The sequence below is a fragment of the Notamacropus eugenii genome, chromosome 3 (genome assembly GCF_028372415.1).
Source record: "Notamacropus eugenii isolate mMacEug1 chromosome 3, mMacEug1.pri_v2, whole genome shotgun sequence".
Classification (NCBI taxonomy): Eukaryota; Metazoa; Chordata; class Mammalia; order Diprotodontia; family Macropodidae; genus Notamacropus; species Notamacropus eugenii.
Genome location: NC_092874.1, coordinates 184036115 through 184056918, shown reverse-complemented (window position 1 = coordinate 184056918; position 20804 = coordinate 184036115). Strand labels below are relative to the sequence as shown.

At 35.5% G+C, this 20804-nt stretch overlaps 1 protein-coding gene across 6 annotated transcripts in view; it reads right to left on the bottom strand.

The window, feature by feature from the left end:
• The window catches only part of ABCC9 (ATP binding cassette subfamily C member 9), a 195277-nt gene that overhangs the window by 110391 nt on the left and 64082 nt on the right, over nt 1-20804 (bottom strand). For all 6 annotated transcript variants that reach the window (XM_072653528.1, XM_072653532.1, XM_072653530.1 and 3 more), the window contains 3 exons: nt 10200-10308; nt 2486-2593; nt 1047-1119 (listed from right to left, as the gene is read on the bottom strand). In XM_072653528.1, the coding sequence (XP_072509629.1) occupies nt 1047-1119; nt 2486-2593; nt 10200-10308 (290 nt within the window). The remainder of the gene's footprint in view (nt 1-1046; nt 1120-2485; nt 2594-10199; nt 10309-20804) is intronic.

The window sequence follows — 20804 nt, the reverse complement described above, 5'->3', positions numbered from 1 at the left end:
ATTAGTTATTGTCACTATTATTGCAGTAAGTGGGTTTGAACTCTAGTTCTGCTACTACTACCAATGTGACCTTGGGGGAAGTTATTTCACCTTTCAAGGTCTCAGTTTTCTCATTTGTAAAATAAAGACCTTAGACTAAATGATTGAAAATTCCCTTCCATTCAATAGTAAGTTAGAAGGGAGCCAGAAAGTATTTAGAATGTGCTTACTATGTGCTAAGCTGCAGAAATACAGAGAAAGGCAAATCAGTACCTGACCTTATAGTGCTCTAAAAATTAAAGATCTCTAAGTCCACATCCCCAGTGTGAAATACAGTAAAGAGCATGCATTCAACCTCCAGAAGATCAAAATCTAAATCCTAATTTAGCTACTACCCTAGGGAGGTCTCTTGACCTCTCCTCATGTGCAAAATAAAAGCTCTGGACCAGATTCCGACTGTCCACTCTAGCTCAAAATACTGTGATTCTGAAAAAAAGGTTTTGAATGAAATACTTAGATAACTGTGGCAGAAGCATCCCTGGTTCTTTTGCTTGCATTTTAAGATAATGTCACTATAATTTGTCTACCTTTATATGAGCAGATATACTCTTAGTCCCAAAATTTTAATTCAGCTCAAAAAATATTTCAAGTATCTTGAAATATCACATTTAAATAGTTCATTAGTTTTTGTCCAAATTAATCTGAGTATTAACTCCATTTCCTACTTCACTTTGTGTCATATAACTTCCCCAGCAGCCAAAAACTGAGTAGGAGGTAAATTCGAACAAAAATGAAAAAAACAAACTTATTAAAATGGGGAAATCAAAAAAAAATGGAGTAAATATTTTCCAAAGTTACACTCTAAATTAATGTCAAATTTCAAAATTTCCACTGAAATATTCTGCTCACTCTACCATGATGCCATGTTAGTCCAAAAATCATATTACATCATTACCTTTTACATCAGCATCGTTTTTGCTTCATCGAGCTATAGTTCTTTGTGCTTTAGTTCTGAATACACAATTTAGTTGCTGAACATAACAGAACAATCCATGAGTGACTCTTACCTGTTGGGATTCGAATATCTATGTTGGATAATGTGGCTAAACCACTCCCCCAAGAAAAATACCCATTTGTCACCTAGAAAACAAGGTCATGGGGGAAAGACTTATTAGAATAAGACAGAAAGGCAAATACTTTCATGTAGAATGGTTCAAATCAAAATCAGTTTTGTTTTAACATGATTAAAAAAACATTTAAATACCAATATAAAAAGTGATAAAACTATTACTCATCCCATTGTTATGTGGATAGATTTTTAAAAGATAAGATAGTAAGAAAAAAGGCCTCCAAATTAGAGATATTCTAACAACTGGGCAACAGTATACACAATAGCTTGAAAGAGGAAATGAAAGTACAAGGGAAAAGATATTAAACTGTACAGTTCATTCTACAGCCAATGTCAATACTTGTCTCAATCTACCCAAATTGACAGAACTTTTCAGACCTCATGCTTATTGTTCAGGAAGGTCTTCTTCTGCTTTTTCAAATACAGTTCTTTTCTGTTTTTAAGTGAAAACATCCATTTCTCATTAATTTTCACATAATATCCCTCTACACACTCCTAGAATGCCTTGTGCAGTACAGCACAAGAAATATTTCCTAACCCTTCATCTTCAAGCCAGAACAATGAAAGATCCTTAATCCTTTCATATAGTGTGTATTTTTGAGAGGAAAAAAAGTAATTATTTGTGTATTTTTTCTAGTACCTTGAAATGTTTCATAACTCTGAATGAGCAAAATGATGCCTGGCTTAACATAAAAATTTTAAGGTTATTAACATTACGCTGAAATCACAGGACCTTAGAGGCCGTTTACTCCAACCCCATCATTTCATAGGTGAAGAAATTAAGGCCCAGGTAGGTTAAACAATTTGCCTTGAACCACCTAGTGTCAGAAGTGAGATTTGAACCCAGGATCTCTGACAAGAGAGATAGTACCCTTGAAGTACATGTTATTGTCAGTTGTAGGGACTGACCAACACAAATAAAACAACCAAGTTTGTACACAAGCAGAACCAGAAACCCAGAAAACTACCTGGTATTTTGAAGATTTTAAATGAAAAACTACTTCTTACCCAAGAGAATAATACTATTATTTGCTTTATTAGAATTCATAATGACAATGCAACTGTCTACTATAAATCATTTTAATCTGACACTAGATTAAATGCGGAAATATTCTGGATACTTAACACTAACAATGAGCCTGAGATAAAGAAGTGTTTTTTTAACTACCTCAAAATACACTGCCTTCCATGAGGCAGGAAGTGGATAGAAGGGAGGGGGTAAAGGGATAAACGAAAATTAAAAACTACATAGTGATTTCATCTCACTAATTACAAAGAAGTAATTTGTGGCAAGGACATTTGTAGGACAATTTGGCAGAATTCTGTGGAAATGGTAAAAGTGTATGAATCAAGAGTGAATTCAAGAAATTAAATAACCTTAATTGCAATATCTTCAGTCTCTGTTGGACGAATTCGTCTAATTGATTGTTCATAGCTGTCCAGGTTATATCTTCCAGGCTGCTTCCTGTTTACAGTTTTGGGTTGCTGTATTCCAAAGGACAAAAAATAAGGCAAGCTGTTTTTATGAAACAATACAAACTTTTATTAAAAAGAAATTCACATTTGATTCCTCTGCCATCAGAGAAAAATTACAAAAAGAACACATTTCAACTATTTCTGCTTAGGTTATATATATACATTTTGGTAACTAAATGGCCTTTTATTTAATTTTTTGTTACATCTGCCATTGAAGAGATAAAAAAAACCTAAGTATTATATTATAATAAAAATCAAATAAGTTAAGAATATTTCTTTTTTACACCTGTATCTATCCTGCCTAACTTAGATTCACATGTGTATGTATGCATATATATGTGTATACATACACACATACATCTATGTATATGTGCATATATACACTTGTATGTATATTTGTATGCACGTATGTGTTTGTGTGTCCTATTTTGGTAAACCCAAGCATAGTCATTTAACTCCATAGTGTCTCAAATAACTCACTAAGATCAACATTTGCAGAAAAGTTGCTGATCTGCACTGACAGAGGGAAATTCTTTACCAAGAGCACCATATACCATTGAAATCACTGGTCCAGAGCAAAACTAAAACTACCAAAAGAATCGTAGTGTAAATACAATGAAATACTGCAGTGTGTGTATGTGCCTTTATGTATATGTGTTTGCACACATGCGTTCATGTGGTTTTTAAATGTAGCTAAAATTCACTTTTTAAAATATTTTATTTTTCCTAGAGTAGATAAATTCATTATTTAAATTTAAAATTAATCAAATACAGTACTTTTTAAGAGATACTTAAAAGTAAAATCATAGTGTTGTAAATCTAATTTTATTCTCATTAATAAAATTTGAAAGCAATAAGAAATTAAGATAATGGTGATGTAGTTTTCCACATACTATAAAGGGAAGTATGCTGAGCCCACAACAAGGATTTAAAATATTCTCATGCTGGAACCAGAGATGAGTGTTCCTATTAATGCAGGCTAAACAAAACTAAACGTAAAACAAGTATTTGGTGAATACACAAAATTCAACCAGTTAATCCGACTGATTCAAACCAAAAATGAATTTTAGAGTCTGATTATAAAACTATCTTGAGCTGCTAGGCATATACCCTCAAGGAAGTCACTGACAAAAAAGCAAGGCTTCAAAATGTTCATAGCAGCACTTTTTGAGACAAAAAATTATCAGAGAAGGGCTAAACAAATTGTAGAACATGACAGAAATGAAATATCACTATGTCATACAAAATGACAAACATAATGATACAGAGAAGCATACAAAGACTTATATGAACATATGTAAGGTGAAGGAAGGCAGCCAGAAACTAACATACACAATCCCTACAATAACTTAAGCATAAACAATTAAACGATTGTTTAAACAATCAAAGCTGAAAGTTGGGAAATTATACAAAATGAGTTACAAAGAAGAGATACAAGCACTTTACACCCCCCAATCTTTTGCAAAAGTCAACGTCCAAAGGTGTGGAAATTTGTATATAATACACAACTAGTTTTGGCTTTGTTGACTTCTTTAATCCCTCTTTTTCTTTCTAAAGTCATTTGTTAAAAGACATGATTCTTGGGGAAGGGCACAAAGATACAGAAGATTTTGAAGATGAAAACTAGAAATAAAAACCTTAAAAAAAAGAAACTTCACTAGGCCTTGGATCATTATACCCTTATATCATATATTATATATCATATATTATACCAAGATGTCTATGACTGGGCCATATATCTCCATGTAGGAGAAAATGAGAAAGGAACAAAAAAGGATATTGTTACTGTGATTTTCCCAATTCAGGGCTTGTGGTCCTGCTGAGCTCACATTTCTTGTCTTACAGTTCAGTATACTAAACAACTTGTTCTGAGTCCTAAAGTCATAATTAGGATTTCTCTGAAGATAAATGGACATTATTCCATAATCCTGGTGAACCTGAGAGACAAAGTTTTTTCTCCCTACTTTTATGACATTCCTATTCTGGAGAGACTCTATCAAAATAACTATTACCATAATGAGTACTAAAATTATTTTTAGGAGTAGCATTTTTAATAGGAAATTTGACCTAGTGGACAGAGAACTGGCCTCTAAGTCAGAAATACCTGAGTTCTAATCCTGCCTCTGATACGAAATGATTAAGTAACCACTTAATTTCTCAGTTTCCTAAACAACTCTCCAAGACTAAGTTCAAGAACTGTTGAAATGCTTTGGTAGATGGAGTTCCTCACTGAAATTTGCATATATCAATGAAATCACAGACCTAGATGCAAACAAATCAGAATAATAAGACTAATAATAAGTAACTAGGATTTTGCTGACCTGATTTTTCAAGTCAAAATTTTATGTAAAATGTATTTATTAAGAAATATCTTCAAGAATGAATGCAAATTCTACCTCTTCTCTCCTAAATCTACACTTTTCAAAAAAGACAGACTTATGGAAAAATGATTTTTAATATATCCCAAATTATCTGATTTTGCTATTCTCTGAACTAATTTATAGTTATCCCTTCCACACTGCATGATTTTGATATATCATGGGTTGGCATGAAAAATTAAATGGGAGGTTTTGAGGAGTTTTGTAGAAGTGCAGATGACACAGGAAGGCCTGTAGACAACACCGAACCTATGAGAAAATACTTAAGCCAAATTTTACAATAAGGTACTGTAAACATCCCATAAGAGAAAAAAAATTCAGACCCTCTCTGGTTCAAAAGAAGGACTAACAAATTTACATGCATTTTCCAGATCTTGGGGGCACTGTACCCTGAACATCCCGTGATGTGGAAGGGGTAACTGCAGTAACTGTAGCCAGCCTAATGCTACTCATTAGATTATTTAAATATCAAAAAAGGTCAATAAAACAATTTCAATATTATTGAGAAAATCAAATGTACAATGATCCTGACCAAAAAAAAAAAAAAAGGTTTGCATGACAAAAAAAAAATTTCACAGCTATTTATGTGCAATCAGATCTATCCTAAATATTACAGCTGCTTTTAGCAGAATGAGAAGCAACATAGTACAAGAAGATAGAGTTGACTCCTGAACCAGGAAGATGTGAGTTCAAGTTCCCCTTGTGATCCATACTGGCTCCTTCACCCTTGGATAAGTTACTTAACCTTTGAATGCTCTGTTGTTCAGTTGTTTTGGTCGTGTCCAACTCTTTGTGACACCATTTTGGACATTCTTGGCAAAGATTCTGGAGTGGTTTACCAGCTCATTTTACAGATAAAAAACTGAGGTAAATAGTATTAAGTGACTTGCCTAGGATCACACAGCTAGCAAGTGTCTAAAGCCTGATTTGAAGTCAGGAAGATAAGTCTTCCTGACTTTAGGCACAGCACTTTATCGACCTAGCTGCCTCCTTGAAAGTTCTAGGCAACTCCATAAGTCAATTAGTTGGAGAGAAGGTGCTGACCAGCAGTGGCAAAGGGAGTTTCCTCACCAGGGAATTCTATTTACCAGTTAACTTACAAGTCTAGTTTCTATCCCTCAGTAGAAAGTCCAAATATATCTAAATCTGTCAGATTAAAACGTGAAGATTCAAAAAGCTATGATTCTCCAGATATTGGTTGGTTTTTTTTGTTTTTGTTTTTTGTTTTTGGCAACAATAGCGTGAGATTTTTTTTTTCCTTTGAGTCAATGTTTTTAAATCAATCCCCAGCACAAGAATGTCATTCTAATGAAGATGGGCTGCTGAAAATTTCATTTGAGAGACCTAATAAACTTAAGGTAGACTAAAGTATTTGGAGCTAGGTTATGACTGGAAATGATTTACTGTCTTTCTCCAGCATCCCTGGGGCTTCATTTTGGCTCTACTTTTGATAAAAATAGGCAAAGGTCCTTAGATCTGCAAGAAAATTTACCTTTATAAACTTGTGACAGAAAAACTTAAGAGATCTTGACATCTGGTTCAGGAATTTACTGGGTGTAGTTTTCAGTATACAGTAATAATCCAACTCAGTAATTTTAAAAAGTCATTTTATGGAATTATAGAGGGCAAATAATGTTGGATTTCAAACAAAACAAATTAACTGAGAAAGTAAATCTTTTACCCATTACAGTGAATGGGTCATAACACAAAAAGTTCAAATATGGTTCCTGACTAAGGTTCCAGATTCAAGATTTAGCCTGAGTACTTAGTTTAAGGGGCAAGCAAGACAGTATTCATATCTTTTGAACTGTGCTATGTACCAAAAGATCATAAAAGCACCGGGTAACAACTATACATGATAAATATGTAGAGAAAGAAGCCATTCAGTAAATTGGCCTACACCTAAATAGAAAGTCATTTTTCTGAGCCTAGAGATTTTGCTTATGATACACGCATGTAAACTTAATAATGTCCTGGATGAGATAGATTAGAAAAATGTCGTGTACTTGAAAACTAAGTCTGATTTCCAATAATAATACTGACAACAAGAACATATGCATGACAATCATGGTCTTCTAGATATATTCAATTCTGTAGTAGTATTGTCCCCCAAAGACAGTCAGTACAAATGACTTCATTCTCTTCTCTAAACTATGGAGAACGTGGGAGGAAGGAAAGTGTTGACAGAGATGTGAGCTGGAGTTTCACAGATGTAATTTGAAGAAACTTTGGCACCAAAACGTCACTAATGTTCCATGGAATTTCTACAGCCAAAACCACTTAACTCTAAGCTTTGATAGAATACATAGAATCTTTAGTAAATTTAGGGAAGAGTTTCCATTAGTGTTATTTTAGAACACACAGCTTTTTTCACTCCATTTTTTAAAGTTTGTAGTTTTGTGGTTTGGATCTAGAACAATGATGAATGACCCTGAAAGAAATTAGTTCAGTGTTTCAGTACTTTGATGGATTTGTGATCTTGTCAACGTGGACTCTCCCTCTACCAATGCAGATCTGACTCCATCCCTGCCAGCCAAACCTGTGCAATTCTAGTCTGTCTTGCAAGAAATTCTTGACAGCAACTCTACCCAATATGATAAAGACTTTCCTCTTGATGTCTTGACAATGTGTACATAGTAATGAAGTGTACAGGCTGTCCATTGGTCATCCCACACTTTCACTGTGTAACCAGTCACTTTTTTTCCTAGTCATATATCTTTGATGACACAGTTTACACCATCTTCAACTGTAATGTGTTGCAGCCTGTTCACTCCCATTATGTGCCTTCCCATTACCCTTTGGGTGACCCTGAATTTAATTCTTTAGAGATTGTGCTACTCCATGAGTCACCACTATAGAGCATCACTGGAAGAATCTTGTTAAAAAGATGGCACTTTGTTTCAAGGAGAATGTTGGAATCATTAAAAGCACTCCAGGCCATGCACCTTCTCCTGTTGAACTCTGGGCAAAGCGTATTTTCTATTTACATTGTCTGGACAACTTGAGATGAGCTCTATGGGTGATCCATCTACCTGTACACTTTAATCTGAACAACATCAAAAAAAGAATTCTTCATCCACTTAGTTTGAACTATGTAACTAGTTAGATCAAATTCCTTTAAATGATTCAATATTTCATTTAGGAGTAACTGCAGTGCTCCAGGACTTAATACCACTGACACACTGTTACATACAAAAAGGAAAATCTCTAAGACCAGAAGATATATCAAGATACACAAAAATACATCAAAGTTGTATACATCTTTGGTAAACATAACTCTCCCTGTTCTGGATCTCAACTGATATTAATAATCAAGAAATATAGTATGTTTGCAATAATTCTAAAGAATCTATATGCTTTTGAGATGTATTTTTTTTTACTACCAGCCTTTACCCAATGCCACTTATGCTGCTCTCCTCGAACTTAGCAGGTTTCTTCTGAGAATTTCAACTCCATGCATATAACTTTTCCATCTTGCACAATTTAAAGAATTGCTTTCAATGTCCTTTCAAAAGATATTTGCATTTGATAAGAGCTGATTCTGACTAATAGGCTTATTTTGTAGTTAGGTTTTAATAAAGCTTGATTAAATTGGGAACTTTTCCATTTCTTTTTGAACTGAATATGTGTTGAACATCCAATGAAAGAATGTACATGACTCTATATTGAAAACTCTGAAGATTCTTAAGAGAAGAAACCATCTTGCTTTTTATATTTATATTCCCAGTGCTTAGTTCAGGATTTGGTAGATAATAAGCACTTAATAAGTACTCTTCATCCATTTATTCAAATAATTTAAAGAGGAAGAATGCATTTATATCTCAGGGCATCAAAGAACAGCTTTGCGTAAGAAAGGTGTCAAAGCTGTTGAGGGACATCACAAGACACTACTAATATGGGAGACCACCTATACAAAGGCATAGTCTGTATTCTTCCATGGTTTTTTGGATCACCTGAAAATGGAATTCCTCAGAATATGTTGGTTTTTTAAGCCTCAAAACCATACAGCATCACCAGAACAACTTTGTATATGCTTCTGAAAACACAGGTTTTTCAATTCAGAGACCAGTTTGGAATCAAGAGAAGCACTCTCTTTTTCCTCTTCAATTCTGGCCCAACTCATTGTCTTCCTGTAGCACTTAACACAGATATAGGTACTGATAGAAATTTTTCATTCATTTAGTTTTTCCCTCTAGGGATTATAAGGTGAACTTCTGAATAATCACGTATCTCATTAAAGAGACCAAGTAATGTCCAAGGACTTGAGGTATTCAGTATAATATCATTCACAAAAAGGAGCAGCTTTTTCATCAGGACTTTATATAAAGCCTCCAGGATATTAGGTAGATCCTCTAAAACAATTTATGGAAGGACATGAACAAGAATGGCAAAGAATGAAAAAGTCTAGATGGTTTGTGATTTACACAAGTAAAGGAAGTACACCATCAATGAGATTTATTGAAATAACCATTATATGTACAATTATACGTACAATTTTAAGGGCTTCTTCATAATATTTTGTAATCTTCAGGTTTGTATTTGATAAGAACTGATGTTATCTTGTAAGATTGTTTTGTTCTTAGGTGTGGCTAATGCTTGAATGAATCTGAAAATTTTCAATTTCATTTTGAATTGGACATATTTTACCCTATCCGGTAACCTTTAGAAATGGATGAACCACATAGTAATATAATGGTCTTGAAGGTAGTTTGAAAATTATAAGGGACTAAGCAAATAAAAAATATAATGATTAGAGTAATTTTACATAGTGGAAAGAGTAATAAGCTGGAAGTTAAACTCAGTTCCAGTTTGCAACCCTTTTGCTTCCAAGGGATTTGACTGATTTCTTCAATTATAACTTCTCAACTTCAATTTTTATTCCATTAAATTAGAATAATAATATGACCTATCTCATGTGGTATTGATGAGAATCAGATAAGATAATGTGCCTTATAAACAGAAAGGTATATATCACTGTAAAAGTACTATGACTATACAGAGAGAAATAGTTGTTATTTTTTGGTTTGGTTTTTTGCTTTTACTTAGTTTTACGTAATCAGTAAGTTTTTAAATCCAGTGGCAACTGTCCTTACTTCTTTACCCCCTTTGGAGGTAAAAAAAATTACCGCCAAACTAAAAACATAGACATTTCATACCACCTTAATGATGCTCTTTTTTTAATACTCTCCCCTTTAAAACACAACATAACAATAACCCACTTGGTGAACAGAACTTACTACTGCTGTGTGTTTCTTACAAGACTCAAAAGTTACAGAACTTTCACCGCTTCTCCAGCTGTCATCACCAATCTCATCACTTAAGAGAAACTCATTCAGCTTCTGAACACTGCCAAAAGAAAAAAATAAAGTGAAAAAAAATGCATTAATGTACTCATGCCTCAAATTATCTAGCAGTCCCTTCTCTGAACCTTAGCAGCTGTGTGACTGTGAACAAGTTGTTTCTCTTTAGTGATCCACACTCAATTTCATCCTTTTGGACAAGATAATATATAAAGGCCCTTCCAGATCAAATTCTATGATCATATGGTTAGAATTGAATCCTTTGAGTATCAAGACCCCTCCATTCTCATTTGTTTGCCTCTCCAAATTCATTTTCTCTGACAGTTACTTTAAATTTCATTGATTCTGCCACTTGTTATAACCAGTCTATAATTATATCCTGGATTACAGGAGGTAGAGTTGGGGATAGATCTATCAAATCTGAGTCTAGTAAATTGGAGTTCTTCCGAAGCTGCTTCCAACTGCATCCTGCCTGGTCTCCCCTGGTTTTGGCCACCCTACTTGCAACTGACATAGAAGGGCACAGAATGAATGCATAGAAGAACTCTGAAATATCTCCTAACTATTCATCACACTGTGAATACACTGAGTTTAGGAGAGAAGACAATCTCCTGAGAGCTGCCACTAGTAATATGATCAAAGAATGGGCCTGTAAGGAGGAGGATTAGTGAGAAGAGTCAATCTTCTGGATCAGTCTCTCTGACTGAACCCATCTCCTCTAGGAAGATCTTTCTTCCTTTTTGTGTCTTTTATTACTCACTTCCTCAAGCTTAGAAGTGCCAGAAAAATCTGGCCCACCTCATTAATTTATTATCACCATCATCCTGGAACATGTAAAATATTCCACATTTAATTATACATATCAAGATGTATAATCATCTTTTCTCATCTCTACTCTTAAGAACTGTAAAGCCAGAAGTTACATCTTAGCTAAATATTCTGTACTCCACAGTCGTAAGCACAGTGTTTTACACACAGTATGAAATGAATAAGTGCTGGCTGAATTAGACTAAATTGAACACAGATGACTCTCAGATCTATTTACTGTGGTCTAGTCTCTCACCATCAACTTCCTACTAGGCATTTCCAATTCAGTGTCCCAGAGACATTTCAAACTCAAGTCTCTCCGAATTAAAATTAATTATATTTTCCCCCAAACCTACTCCTCTTCTAATCTTCCCTATTTCATCAAAAGAACCACCACTACCACCTTTCCAGTCACCCAGGGTCCTAAACCCTAGCTTCAATCTCAACTCCTCACTTGCACTTCCCCCACATATCAAATCAATTGCCAAATATTTCATATTTCCTCTTATGTTATGTCCACTTGTATAGTAACCACCCTATTACAGCTTCTCCTCATCTTTCATCTGGACTATCCCAATAACCTCCTAAGTGGTCTTTTGGCCTGTATTCTTTTCCTCCTCTAAGACATCCCTCCACACAGTAACCAAAGTGATTCTCCTAAAGCACAACTCTGTCCATCTGTCACACACACACACACACACACACACACACACACACACACACTCACTCACTCACTCACTCATTCATTAAACTGTAGTAGTTCCTTAGGGATCAAATACAAACTCCTCTGGCATTAGATGCTCTTGACAACCTTGTCCTCTCCTACTTTTCCTGGCTTACTATTTCATTCTTCACATCCTGTACAGTCTAGCCAACCTTACCATCTGGCTCCTCCTCATGCAGGATGCTTCTTCCTGTGTTGTGCCTTTTGTCTCTCATACCTATAATATGCTTCCTCCTCCCCTCTACTTCTTGGAATCACTAGTCTCCTTCAAAATTCATTTCATGTAAGTTTCTGCACAAGGTCTTTCCAACAGTTAGTGCATCACTCTGTCCAGGGGCCTCTGAATCTGCCCTGGATGCCTTTTTCATACACCCTTGTCAACGCATGTTGCCTCTTCCATTAGAATGGGAACTCCTTGAGGGAAAGGACTGTTTCATTTTTTTCTCTGTATCCCATGACCTTGCATAATGCCTGCTACATGGCAAGTGCTTAAAAAGTGCTAGCTGATTGACTAATTGTTACAGAATAAATGGAACTTAATTAAAGAGTAAACCCTCACCCCCAAAAAGTATGCAAGAAAACCGTACGGTATCATACTAAAATTTCTGAAGATCCTATTATACAAAATCTCACTACTTTAAAATCTAATCTATAATTATCTCCCTGAGGGCATACTGGCTTAATTAGTTATCAAATCAAGAAAATAGAATCTGTTAGGGAGAGAGAAAGAAGAAAACAACAACAAAAATGTAAATTTGTAATGATTTTCTTGCAAAAGTTTGGTAAAGCAAAAGGGTGGATCCACTTTATTATGATGGAGATATGAAAGTGGACACAAACATGCTTTGTTAAGTAAAGATAATAAAAGTGTAGCTTTTGTTAGACAGATAAACATATGTAGATACTTTTAAATATCAGTGTATGTGTGGATCAAGGTAAATCATCTCAGATAAATCTCTATGGCTTGTTTTCCCAACCAACTCATTAAATGAGTAAAAGGTCAATTTAATTCAAGATGTTTACTATGATTCATGTGTGATCCTATTTACATTAGAAATTGTGTCTCTCTATAGCAATACTGAAATATATAAAATCTATTGTGGCAGGCTACCTTTAAAGCAATTCATGTTTTATTCCTAGGAAAATGGAAGCCAGGTGTTATTTATGAAGGGCATTTGTTTGGTCATCAAAGGTCGACTTTGCAAATTTTCAAAGCACAGCACTCTGTAAATACATGTTTTCTCCATGGAATATATGAGCTTTTGATGGAGAGCAGTGAATATTTCACTTTTGTCTCTGTAATCTTAGTGGCTAGGAGAGTGCCTACATAGAGTAGGTGCTTAATAAATGTTTGTTGATTGATGAATCATAATCAAAATGACTTTTTCTTATTTTATTTTCAACAAATGCTACTCGTTGCTTCTCCACTTCTATCAGCTTTATATATAGTTGTGTTCTTGAAATGTGTTCATTGGAGTTAATCATAAAAAGCAGTTTATACATGTAGTCCTTCAAAATAAAAAGAAAGGGCTTCCTGCCCTCACATCTTTCAGTCTCAGACTATGTCATTACATATGGACATACAGCTAAGGCCATACATGTCATTACATATGGACATACAGCTGAGTCCATACATGTCATTACATATGGACATACAGCTGAGGCCATACTCAGATATTTTAAGCAAAGTTGGTTCCTATCAATTCTCACCTCCACTTTGCAGATGTCTAGAAAATCTCACTGAAATATGTGGAAGGTTACTAAAACAAAAAGATGGGTTTTTGCCTGTTCAGCCCTGCACATAAAAGAGAGCTTAACCTCCTCTACCATTTTTAATGTTCTCTTCTGTAACTCATTTACACTTGGCATGGATATGGATATGGCTGACATTTGAGAACTGTCAAGAGAAGTAAAGAGAAGCACCCTTAGGGATTCACTCCTGCAGAATTCCTAGGGTCATGTGTGACCACCTACTTAGAAGCAGACAAACTTGCCTTTCTTCATCTTAAGACTTTTCCTTTCACCTTCCTCTGTCTTCTGGCTCTCATTAAGGCCTCAGTCCCTCCTGATAACACAACATCTCTGGCTGCTCTTTCCAGTACTGGTGACACCTTTACTCAGATTCATACTAACTTACTGGTCATGGTCAGGGGGAGTCAATTTAGTCACCTCACATGGGTAAGTAATATAATAAAACAGAGTTCTTAACTTGGAGTCAGGAAGACCTGAGTTTGAATACTGCCTCAGACTTATACTAGCTGTGGGACACTGAGAAAGTCACTTAATATTTCTTAGCTTTATTTTTCTTATCTATAAAAGAGAGAAAATAATAGCACCTACTTTAAGGGTTGTTGTAAGACATATATAAAGCACTTTGCAAAGCACTATATGAAATGCTAGCCATAACTGTTCTACCTTGCCACTTTTAGACACTCCCTCCATTACCGTCACTCAGGAACCTCTCATCCTTTTATGTTCATTCAATCCAAATGTATTGGATTCTAGTCACTATTATCTACTGACTCCTAGATTGCCCTCTTTCTTTCCTCAATGAGTTCGGTGCTCAGCTCACATTCTTGTTTTCCCCCTAACTCCTGCCATCATATTAAGGGATTTCACCATGCATATTTATAGTCCTTCAAATATCCTAACTCTGCAGTTCTTCTGTCTACTTAATTCTCAACAATTTTTACCAAATAATTCTTATCCTAAAAACTTAGGTCTTTAAATTTGTAAAATACAAAAATACTATATTCATTTGTTACTATAAATTGTATGTCTATTCTGTTCCTCTGATCTACCTTTAAATTTCTTACCCAGCACCAGATGGTTTTGATAATTACTTCCTTATAACATAGTTTAAGATCTGGCACTGCTAAACCTCCTTCCTTTACATTTTTTCATTAGTGCCTTTGTTATTCTTGGCTTTTCGTTCTTCCAAATGAATTTTATTATTATTTTTTCTAATTCAATAAAATAAATTTTTGGTAATTTAATTAGGATGGCATTGAATATATGAATTGATTTATGCAAAATTGTCATTCTCATTATACTGGCCCTGCCTACCCATGAACAATTAATATTTCTCCAATTATTTAAATCTGATTTTATTTCTATAAAAAGTTTTTTAATAATTTTGTTTATACAGTTTCTGGGCTTGTTTTGGCCAGGTATTTTGCACCCTCTAGAATTATTTTAAATGGGGCATCTCACTTATCTTTTCCATCTGGGAAAACCGGAAAGTAGTATGGAAGAAATTGGGCATAGACCAATATGTTACACCACTTACCAAGATAAGGTCAAAATGGATACATGATTGAGATATTACAAGATTTGAAAAATATGGAACATATTATCAGACTTATGTATAGGTAAATAATTTTTAAGTAAACAAGAGAGAGCAGAATAAGGACAAAATGGATAATTTCGATTACATTAAATTTAGAGGTTTTGTACAAATAAAATATATGTAGTCAAGAACATAAGGAAAGCAGAAACAGAAAATTGGGGGAAATTTTTATAGACAGTTTCTCAGCTAAAGGTCTCATATCTCAAATATATAAAGAACTTTGTAAATTCCATAAGAATACAAGTCACTCCCCAACTGATAAATGATCAAAGGATATGAACAGTCCACTAAATTTTCATGAACCAATCCTTCAGACCAACTCAGCTACACACAGAGATGGTCATACCTTTGCCTTTCCCATTATATACAAGTGTTCCATTTCCGTGTTTGTGAATTCCAAAATTTTTTATCTGATTATAATCTTTTATCATCTTTCCCTCTGCCTTACAACTCCTAACTTTGACTTTCACCCTCAGTCACTTCCAATCCCTCAACCTTTCAGTTCCCTCCCAAGTCACAACTGCTCAACTAGCTACATTATCCTCCTCCTCCAACCTGGACCACTTGAGTGTTCCAGTGCCTGGAACACTCCACTGTCCTACAGAATGCAGTCTCTTGTCCCTTAATCCTATCACAAATCCCAACCTTGGATTACTCCTACCATCCACTTCCTTAAGTGTCAGCTTCATGATGCTGAAAAAAGTCACAAAGCCATGCTGACTGGGTGCACTATAAATTTACGTTACATAATGTCAACTCAGCCCTCACTCATCAAGGCAATTGTTTTACACCTTCCTAATCAATTCCCTATCCCATAACACAACTATTTCAGATATTTTAGTTCTTCAAGAATACCAATGGTACCCTCTCATTTAGGGACCTTACCAAAAATTGAGGCCATTTACCAAGAGCTCTAACTTCTCTCTTCCTTCTCATCTCATGTCACTTAGATGACTTCCTTCACTATCTCTTTGTCACCTTTGTCTCTTTCCAAGGCAAATATACAAGACTGCCCCCTCTATACCTCTTGTTCTCTCACTAATCTTCCTTCAGTCTCTCTGTGTCTTTTGGCTCCTTCTCTGTTACCTACAAACCCACTTATGTCTTCCCTATCCTGGGAAAAAAATCCTCATTTGATCATAACATCTCTGCTAACTAATATGCTTTATCCCTCTTCCTTTTGTGGCTAAACTTTTTGAGATAGTCTACAAGCAGGGCCTCTACCTCCTCTCTTCTCACTGTCTTCTAACCCCTCTGTAGTTTAATCTCTAATTTCATCATTCAACTGAAATTGCTCCTTCCAAAGTTATCAGTGATATCTTTAGTGCCGAATCTAATGGTTCTCTTGGTCCTCAACTTTTTTGATCTCTCTGTAACTTTAACATTGTCAGTCATGATATTCTGAATACTCTCTCTTCTCTGGGTTTTCATGATGTTGCTCTCTACTGGTTCTCTTCCTAAATATCTGAACAATCCCTCTTAGTGCCCTTTCCTAGATCTTCCTCCAAGTAACAATCACTAAAAATAGGTGTCCCCAAAAGCTCAGTCCTAGACCTGCTTCTCTTCTTCTACACTATCCCATTTGGAGATATCTTCAACTCCCAAAGGTTCAATTATCATCTCTATGTGGATGACTCTCTGATCTATTTATCCAATCATAACCTTTTCCCTGAGCTCAAGCCCTGACATCTCCAGTTGCATCACAGACATCTCAAATTGGAGGTCTCCTTAGACATCTCAAACTCAACATGTCATAAACAAAACTCTATCTCTTCCCCAAGTCAACTCTTCTTCCCAACTTATTTAGTACTATCAAGGACACTATCATCAATCTCAGTCTCCTAGGTTCACTTTCTCAACTCACTTGCACATACCCCACATTATCCAATCTGTCACTACATCTGCTTGTTAGTATCACCATAATGCATGTCCCCTTCTCTCCACTCATGCTTTTAGCATTTAGTGCAGCCCTCATCACCGCAAGCCTAGACTACTGTAACAGTCTTTGTTCCTCAAGTCTCTCCAGTCCATCCCCACTCAGCTGCCCAAGAGTTCTTTCTTAAGTGCAACTCTGACCATGTTGCTTCCCTACACAATAAACTCTAGTGTCTTCCTACCACCTTCAGGATAAATACAAAACCTTCTGTTTGGTTTTAAAGTCCTTCATGGTCTAGTCCCTTCCTGCCTTTCCAGTCTTCTTACACCTTCCTTTCTGCTGTTCTCCCATGTGACACTCCATCTACCAACTTTTAACCTTTTTTTTTTTTTTTACTGGATGTCTCCCATATCTGGAATGCTTTCCTTTCTCACTCCCACCTCCTGCTTTCCCTTGCCTCTTTCAAGACTCAGCTCAGATTCTACCTTTTATAAGAGGCCTTTCCTGTATCCCCCAATGTCCACTGCTAATGCCTTCCCTCTGATATTCTCTCCCATTTAGGTTGTATATAAGTATATACATAGTTATCCACATGCTGTCTCCCCAGTAGAATGAAAGATTCTTGAGAGAAGGGAATCAATTTTTGCCCTTCTCTGTATCTCCAGTGCTTAGCATAGTGTTTGGAATATAGCAAGCACTTAAAATGTTTTTTGATTGTTGACTAACACAGATTCTTTTCAACATGCTCCACTATCCATACACAGAAGAGGATATTCTCTCTCTTTTATATGTATGGAAAACCTCCCCTAGCTGATCCGTAACAGCTTATTCTTCAACCCACTGGTTAGAGTATCTACCCAAGGGGAAAGGAATCAACAATTAAATAGCACAAACTATGTACCAGGCACTGTGCTAAGTGTTTTAGAAATATTATCTCATTTGACCCTCACAACCACTCTGTGAAGCAGGTGCCTCAGGAAACTGAGACAAACAAATATTAAGTGACTTACCCAGGGTCACACAGCTAGTAAGTTTCTACAGCTAGATTTGAACTGAGATATTTCTGACTCGAGTACCACGGCTCTATCTCCTATGCCATCCTTGTCAAATAACTAAAATGTCTATTCTTACAAATTAAATAGAACATGATGAATGAGATAGTTATCCTCCTTCTGGCAAACAGATAAGGGACTACTAAGGCAGAATACTAATATACACTGCCATTGTGATATGTATCAAATGTTAAGGTACAATAAATACTCTTAACTGATCTTTCTTTGTTGCCAAACAGGCTTCTATTTTTCAGAAAGCTGGGAGAGAATGGGGGAGAGAGGAAATGCCTATAATATAAAAACAAAAGACATCAATAAAATTTTTTATATAAAATGAAGTTACACAGATCACAGAAAAAGTATATATATATGTATACTTATATATATTTAATATACACATATATGTAAACATATGTGTATGTATATACACATCATTTTTCTATACAATTCAAAGCAAAAGGATTTCAGCTTCAACTATATGAGTAATTCTTTCATTTTTCGGCATCATCTTACACATCAATGCCCAACCTAAGTTTTTTGGACAGAGGTTGTATTTCTCTGATTATAATAATACCATCCAACTTTCAATATGTGTTTATCTCTCTATATCTATCTATCTATCTATCTATATATGTATGTATAAATTTTTACATATATTGTCTCGTGTAATAGAATATGAGCTCCCTCAGGGCACAAACTCTTTCTTATATGTCACTATAATGTCACCATAAGCTCTTAGCTAACACAATACTTGGCACCCAATAGGTGGCTAGATGGTGCAGTGGACAGTGTGTTAGGCCTAGGGTCAGGAAGACCTGAATTCACATTTGCCCTTAGTCACTTATTAGTTGCGTGACCCTGGGCAGATCACTTACAGTTTCTTCAGTTGCAAAATGGAGATAATAGCACCAGTTACCTCTTCATATTGTTGTAAGATATAATTCATTGAGATAATTCATTGTAAAATATTTTATGAATCTTAAAGCACCACATAAATATTAGATATTATTATTTTTTGACTAACATAAAGGGAACTGGTTGAAATATAAGTGCTCCATTATAGATAGCAGTAACATATCTGATTGATGGCAAAAGCCATAGAAGAGACAAGCCTACATTCCTTTAGGAGATATATGAGAGCAAGGCAACACAACAAAAAGTAATTTTCCCAAATTTCAGGGGTCTTATCTCATTTTTGAAAAACAGTAATTGAAATGTCCCTTATTGTACAGCTGCCTTTTCCCCCTGAGAGAATGAGAGTGCACTTACACTGCAAACAAGAGAGGAAAGGTGGCCAGGAAGTGACAGGAGAGAGCTGTGGTAAGAAGGAACTGAGTTTAAGGTCAGAGAAGAAGGATGGATGTGAGTCCAAGGGAGGAACAGCTTCTGCCTGGTCAGGCTACACACTAGGTCCACCTACCCTGTCCACTGGCAATGAACTAACGCATTTAAAGGAACTTAATGTTCCTCACAAGTGACAGGACATCCCGAAACAAAAACAACTATCTTCTCTGTGCCCACCTGGATCCCAAGCCTAGTTCCCATGGTTCCCATGTTGTTGGTCTCAGATTAAAAGACCCAAAGGCACAGTTTCTATATCTATATCTGAATTTTGGGTTGGTTTACAGAAAGAATCAATAAAACTCATTTCTATAGTAATCTCTTGTTTATAATCATTTGTTTAAGGAAGAATTCGAACTGCACACTTCCAATGTCCTGGGTTCAATTGATCTTATTATCTAGAAGGATCTCCCAAGTTTAAAAGAGGACCAGGCTCAGAGTCAGTTGGTAGATATTTTATTAATTTGTTTTTCATTGTTTCCTCTTCATGATCTACTATCTGCCCATCAATTCTATGCTAAACAAATGTTATATACAACAATAAGTATGTTTGTCTGCTTCTGTGTAATCACAATTTACTGTCACAGAAATAGAGTAAGATCAGAAAGAAAGTGGAATTCACAGCATAAAGAATCTCAGAGATCATTCCTGACCATGCAGATTCCTGACTGTGCAGACAATAAATGATTATTACCCCATGAAGAGAGACAGAGCCGAGGGAAAGAAAGCCATCGACTCTCTAGAAACCACAGAGAGCAGAGTATTTACTCTGTATGTCTGCCTAGGAGAGCAGGTGCATATCACCAGGGCGTGTGACTCCAGAACCCAGATGCCTTTTGCTGAACATGATTAAATGGACAGCTATAAAATCCACTTGGCAATTAAATATCTTTGAATATCACTACGCTAAGTAAAAGATTAAACATCTTTGAATTTCTTCATCATGTTTCATGATGAAGTAAAAGAAATATAATTCAGGATTATTTACAAATGTAACAGAAGACTGGACAATGAGAAACCAGTCCTGAAAACACTGTTGAGCCTGCTTCAGGGTTTATGTAATGGAGGGCATTTTGCCTTGTCTCAACTTTTATGGACAAGTCTATTTTGCCCTAAAATATTCAGAAAGTTCAAAGTGCATGGGGTACATGAAGTTGGGGATACAGTTTGAACTATTACATAATTGTCTCAGTTAATTACTGGATTTCATACTGTAGTCACAGTCCTAGAGTACAAGGAGGAGAACTTCCATTCCTTTTATGAAAAACTTCCCCCAATTCTCACTGCTATATAAAATTTCCTTGTAATAGCGAATTTAACCAAAGCATCTAGAATATCCTCCAAACATTAAATACTTTGAAAAGGGGCCATCAGAATGAGTTAGTCAAACAAG